The sequence below is a fragment of the Macrobrachium nipponense genome, chromosome 2 (genome assembly GCF_015104395.2).
Source record: "Macrobrachium nipponense isolate FS-2020 chromosome 2, ASM1510439v2, whole genome shotgun sequence".
In the NCBI taxonomy this organism is placed as follows: domain Eukaryota; kingdom Metazoa; phylum Arthropoda; class Malacostraca; order Decapoda; family Palaemonidae; genus Macrobrachium; species Macrobrachium nipponense.
The window spans coordinates 90,750,817-90,757,581 of NC_087201.1; the positions used below are offsets into that span (position 1 = coordinate 90,750,817).

The 6,765-nt window shown below is 34.6% G+C and overlaps 1 protein-coding gene across 1 annotated transcript in view; it reads left to right on the forward strand.

Annotated features, from left to right (window-relative positions):
- Positions 1 to 5,601, forward strand: part of LOC135220775 (carboxy-terminal domain RNA polymerase II polypeptide A small phosphatase 1-like) — a 37,233-nt gene extending 31,632 nt beyond the window's left edge. Inside the window, exon 4 of the mRNA XM_064258247.1 lies at positions 3,297 to 5,601. Within this exon, the coding sequence (XP_064114317.1) occupies positions 3,297 to 3,599 (303 nt within the window). The 3' untranslated portion in view covers positions 3,600 to 5,601. The remainder of the gene's footprint in view (positions 1 to 3,296) is intronic.
- The last annotated feature ends 1,164 nt before the right edge of the window (positions 5,602 to 6,765 follow it).

Sequence of the window (6,765 nt, forward strand, 5' to 3'; positions counted from 1 at the left end):
GATTGTTTTGAAAATAATAGCTATTTTATTATAGGTGATCTTAATCCTTAAACACCTAAGGCGTATAATAAATATCGTCTCCCGTATGCCTAAGGGGTCTTGGAGTGAGCGCCGAAGCGGAAAATTTTATTTTTTTTAAATCACAGCGCGCTTAGTTTTCAAGATTAAGAGTTCAGTTTTTGGTCCTTTTTTTGTCATTGCCTGAAGTTTAGTATGCAACCATCAGAAATGAAAAAAATATCATTATCATATAAAAATAATGCGATATATGGTAGCGCGAAAACAAAATTTCATATATACATAATTGTATTCAAATTGCGTTGTGAGCAAAACGGTTAAAGCTACCGAGTTAATTTTTGTTGTTGTATTGTACACTAAATTGCAATCATTTTGGTATATAACACATTGTAAAACGATCAAAGCAACACAGAGAAAATATTATCACAAAATGATGCATGAATTCATAATGTGCGCATGTAAAAAAATGTTTTTTTCAAAAATTCGCCATAAATCGAAATATTGTTCTAGAGACTTCCAATTTGTTTCAAAATGAAGATAAATGATTGAATATTACTATACTGTAAGAGTTTTAGCTTACAATTGCAGTTTTCGACCATTTCAGACGAGTTAAATTTAGTCGAATGTCAAATTTTTTTATATATTTTTTTATATGCAAATATTTCAAAAATGAGAAAAGCTACAATGTTCAATTATTTTTTGTTATATTCTACATAAAATTGCGCACATTTTCATATATAAAACTCTATGAAACGCCTAATATGAAATGGAGCAAATATTCCTAGAATGAGACGTACGCATTTCGGAGATTTGCTGCAGAGAATCCCCGCTCGGAGGGAAGGAAAGTTTTTTTTTTTTAAATTCACCATAAATCTAAATATTGTGCTAGAGACTTCGAATTTGTTTCAAAATGAAGATAAATGACTGAATATTACTAGACTGTAAGAGTTTTAGCTTACAATTGCATTTTTTGACCATTTCGGTAGAGTCAAAGTTGACCAAACGTGGTTTTTTTTTTCTATTTATTCGTGATTTATATGCAAATATTTTAAAAATGAGAGAAGCTACAACCTTCAATTATTTTTGTTTATTTTACATGAAATTGTGCACATTTTCATATATAAAACTTTATGTAACGGCTAATTTAAAATGGTGCAAACATTACGACAATCGCACGTATGATGTTTTTGGAAGAGTTACCATGCGGACGTAAGGAAAAAGTTTTTTTTTTTCATAAATTCACCATAAATCGAAATATTGTGCTAGAGACTTCCAATTAGTTGCAAAATAAAGGTAAATGATTGAATATTACTAGAATATAAGAGTTTTAGCTTACAATTGCGTTTTTCGACCATTTCGTTAGAGTCAAAGTTGACCGAAGGTTGAAATTTTGGCAATTATCGTTATTTATATGAAAATATTTCAAAACTGAAAAAAGCTACAACCATGGGTTGTTTTTAGTTGTATTGTGCATGAAATTGCGCACATTTTCACATATAAAACTTTATGTAACCGCCAATTTAAAATGGTGCAAACATTATGACAATCGCACGTACGATTTTTTCGGAAGTTACCGCGCGGACGTAAGGAAATAGTTTTTTCATAAATTCACCATAAATCGAAATATTGTGCTAGAGACTTCAAATTTGTTGTAAAATGAAGGTAAATGATTGAATATTACTAAAATATAAGAGTTTTAGCTTACAATTGCGTTTTTTGACCATTTAGGTGGAGCCAAGGTTGACCGAAGGTTGAAATTTTTTCACTTATCGTTATTTATATGAAAATATTTCAAAACTGATAAAAGCTACAATCATGAGTATTTTTCGTTGTATTCTACATGAAAATGCGCACATTTTCATATATAATACTCCATGTAACGGCTAATTTAAAATGGTGCAAAAATGATGTCAAAATGACTAAATAATTTCCGAGATGTGTCACTGATACTTTTTAGTGCGATAAGAAAGAAATTCGCGCTTGCACGCCTGCGTAACGATTGTAGACAAAACAATACCTTGATCCGTGAACTCCCAGCATCCCCCAAGGCACGTGATTCAAAAGTTTTCGGCTGGTAGGCCTATAAGTATTTTTCTGTGAATTTTAAAAAAAAACTTATCTATGTCGACGTAAATTACGTCCGGTCGGCACCCAAAAGACAATTTATCTCGACGTAAAATACGTCCAATAGGCATTTAAGGGTTAATTATCTCACATTCATTTAACAGTATTATATTAATATTTGTTTAAATAAACTGTAATTTATAAATAACAATAATGAAAAACATAAAGGGAAAAGATGTTTTTGCTGCAGTAGTGATGTTTGTTTGATTATGCATCTGACCTCACATTTCCGAAATTTCTGAAAAATTCCAAAAACCGAAACATTGGTGTATGTTTGTACTGCACATTTTTTTTAAACACGCGCACAATGTCTACACATTTACTGATACCCGTTGGTGAAAGACTCAAATTACAGTATTTATTCGTGAAAGAGAGAGAGAGAATGATTTAGGACTCCAAGGCATTTTATTTTTACAATTATTTTATTATCTTAGGATTCTTTTTTAATCTTGAGATTTTCTATTCAATTCTTGAGATTAATAATAAAATTACAGTAACTTGACTAGCAGCAGCACACATCTGAATGACTCGGCCATTAGCATGCTAAACCACCAACCTTATGAACTGACGCTCTCGGAAAAGGAACTCGCATGATACATGAGATACATGACAAAACCACTGTTTATTGGTGAAAATTTGGGGGTCGCATGATATGTGAGATCGCACGTTACTCGAGTATATACGGTATATATAGTAATAATGAACACACTAGACAGTACTGCATAAACATATTTCATAAACTAATCTAACCACCCTTCTTCCAGTTGAAGTAGATTAGTGAGAGTGCAGTGAAATTCTCACTCTTTCACCCATTTATTTGTACTGATGCATTTGGCCTTTAGCTTTTGAATATTGAAAAAAATTATTTCTGAGAATGGTACTCATAATTACTGTATGCTTCTGTTGATTTGGTTCTTATGATCAGGAGTGTAGGTTAAAGGTTGGTTTTTTCTCCTTGTTTGGTTTGGATTGATTGATTTATAATTTTGTAATATGGCCATACCTAGTAATCCCAAAATATAAATATTTTTAAGAAAAAAAAGTATTTCTAGGAAAAACTGATCTCAAAGTTGCATATTTTTATATTTATAGCAACCATCATAGTATGCATACTTTATTTTGTGCATTGGAGTTACTGTGTCAATTCTTTGCAGGTTCCTGTTTCTTCTTGGTTTGATGACATGAGTGACTCCGAGCTCATTGATCTCATACCCTTCTTGGAAACATTAAGTAAAGTGGACAATGTGTACAGTGTTCTCAGGAACTGCAACAATCCACTCAATTCTCAATCCTCTCCTCAACAAGGGAACCAAGTGCTCCCACAACTCAGCCAGGGACCCATGACTCAAGTTCAGCCACCTCAGCTCATATCACAACAGCAGCAACAGCAACAAACCCAAGATCCACAGCAAATCAAGAAAGATTATGAGGAGACAAAAGATGGTGCCCCCTCATGAGAGGAGGAAGGGAGTGTTGTTAGGCAGGATTCATAGGAGGGGACTCCATGTGACAGAGAGAGTGTTCCCTTCTAAAGCCCTGCCAGGTTTCTACCCCACCCTAGTTCCCCATATCCTTTACTTGCTCCCTACCCCGTATTCATATCTTCCCTACTTTTACCACTGCCCACCCACCTAAGCGACTGCCCATCCAGCCAGCAGCCCCTCTAACCAGGCAATGTTCATCCCTTCACCTGGCCATGGTACACAAGGGCTTGGGGGGGACTCCAGACTGATATTTGATCAGTTGTTTGATTAAATGTTAACACACACATTGCACCGCAGTACATGGCCACTCAGCCTTGTCCAGGGGAAGGACTGTCAAGTGGTTTCATACCAGCCCAGTGAAGTTTTAGAACTAGTCGGGATTTTATGTGGAACTCTGAAACTTCGTGAACAGATTCCCTGTTGGGGTAAGACTGCATGTTATATAAGTTCAACTCGTGATCAGGTGGAAGCATAAGAAAATGCTATAAGCAGTCAGTAAGTGCTACGACAATGCCTGAGAACATACTGTACCTGTCCATGCCAGCTTATGTTTAATGCATTGGAATGGAGCATGAGATGCTTCCAGTATGTATCTTGAAGTAAAACAAAATGAAAATTTTCTCATTTGAATATCACTGTGCATAATGCTCAGTAGTGATATCTATCTTCTTTCCTTCCCTCCTTCCTTTCATTTTTATCCTTTCTGTATCACCTCTCAATAGATATATAGAAAAGTGCCAAGAAGTGATAGACTCCCACTCTCCGTCATCATACCTTGGAATGATGATGTAACTTTGGCAACCACATTTCATATCTTATAATTTTATGCATCTGTAGAACTTTTTTCACCCAAGTCTAAAGCATAGTTTGTGTGCTTACGTTTTCATCATGAATATTTCTGTATGTATTTTTAAACCTCTAATGAACAAATTTCGTGTGCCAATACTGATTATTCTGGATTTTGTTTCCAATCACCGTGACGATGGGACAGTGGGACACACTACTGTATTGTAATTTTTTTAATTTTTTATATGATCATATGCTAGGTATCTAGAATACCCATGTAATGTAATGCCTAACCTTCCTTCCTGCTTAGTTTCTGTTATTATTTGTTAGATTAGCTGTCACACTGTTGATGCTGGGTTATGTACGGTGATTGGGACTACTAATTGAACTTGTGTTGGTGATGGGCAGGCACCCTAAAAGGGGGTTGGCTGGCCAACATGATTATTCTTCAATCTGTGAGGGTAAGTGAGACAGCAGATCATTGTGTTATTTGGCTTCCACTCGAAACGTCCAATAGCCAAAAGTGGCTTTTTTTCCAGGTCGTCTTACCCTCTCCTCATGACCATAATATTATTATATAAATATATATAATTAAAGTATATATAAATATATATACAAATATGAATATATATGTTAGAGTATGTAATGGTTTTATTTTTACTTTTATCTGTTTTATTTTCCAATAGACTATGTATTCAGTGCAAGAGGACTATCACTGGAGGATTCAGGAATAAGTTTTGTCTCCTCTGTTGTTTATGAGTTGTTGTTCATAAATTAATTTTTTATTCATTATTTTGAGTAGAATAGTTGGATGGAAAAGATGATTAACCAATTGATCTTTCTCTCTGCAATGTCTAGTGTGGTTTTTGTTGCTAGATGTTGTGGATGTGAGTGTCTCATTGGTGCTGTAAAAATAATAATGATAACTGTTCTCTGTGATAGTGGGGTTAAGAACTGGAAGATCAAAGCCTGTGGTATTTTGCTCATGCTTGGGAATGGAGGAAATGCCAGAATTAAGGCTGTTGGGCTTTTAGACAGTTTCCATGTCAACATCATGTCTACATATAACTTTAATCACCATGGGATGAAGTCTGTATGAATATCGTAAGTTATTTAGAATTCTGAAAGTTAGAAGGATTTCGTGAAAACCATAGCTATTACTGTTTTTGGAATCATCTGTATTTTTAAACAGACTAAAAGAAGCCAAGGAGCAGCCATACAGCCCTTATCTGTCTTATCCTCCTCCTTTGTCTTGGCTAGAAAAATTGTTACCTGACTTAACTATGATCTGATTTTATTTATGTGGAAGAAGCTTTTATAAAGCTAAATATTAAGTGTGGGTTCATCACCCAGTGTTTGCCTCACTCTTGACCTGAATTTTATTTTAATTTTTCTTGACTGTTTGACTTTCGGTAACCAGCAATGCGATCTGCTGACTTTGTTTATCCATCACCTTGCCTGCCCATGCCCCAGGTATTACGAGATAAAACTGTTTCCCATTAGAACCACTAGCCCTAAACCCATGGTTGGCACACCTGCTCATGTTACATTTGTGTTGCTGTATCATTTTCTGTTGAATGGCAAGTTTTATCACAAGTCTTTAAGTAACCCGCCTACCATTTTATTGTAGCTAAGCTAGAAAAAAATCCATTTATAATACATATCTTTTTGAACATAGTTGTTGCTTTTAGTTTGATTTGATTTTTCATAGGAATTTTGTGGTATGATACTATAATGCTGTTATTTTTTTATTTATTAGGGATAAAATAATGTAAGCCTCCTTTTTTTTAATTGCTGTGAAGTCCAATATTCGTGTATGAGGTGGATACAGATGGTGGAAGGTTCCGTTATGAGCATTTTGGGTGTGTTTTTGTATGTCTGTTTGAGTGCTTGTGTGTGAGTGTGAGTGTTTGTATCTGTAGTGGGTGTTCCTTTCCAGTTGGTTTAGGCTGCTGTTGCTAGTGGGATGCAAGAGCAGTGCACATATTGTTATTGATTGAAGCTCTTCTTGTGTAAATAGTTTCAAAGTACATTACTTAGCTGTGGACATTGCCAGGCAAATTCCTGCAGCCTACATCATCATAGAAAATTTTTATCAACATGTACAGTACAGTGGCCTTATTATTGTTAATGTTTAAAACTATGTTTTTTACGAGAAGGATTCTTTAGAGATTAGAATTTATGAATGATATCTTTAATGATAATAAATGATATCTGTGCTATATAGTGGAAGCACAATATTGCTTCTTTGAGTAGCTCCTTTTTATGGAATGAGATAAAATGCAGTAGGTGTTTTCTTTTATTTGTCATTGTTTTTGCTGTTGTCAAGGAGCAGTTTTATTATTATGCAATG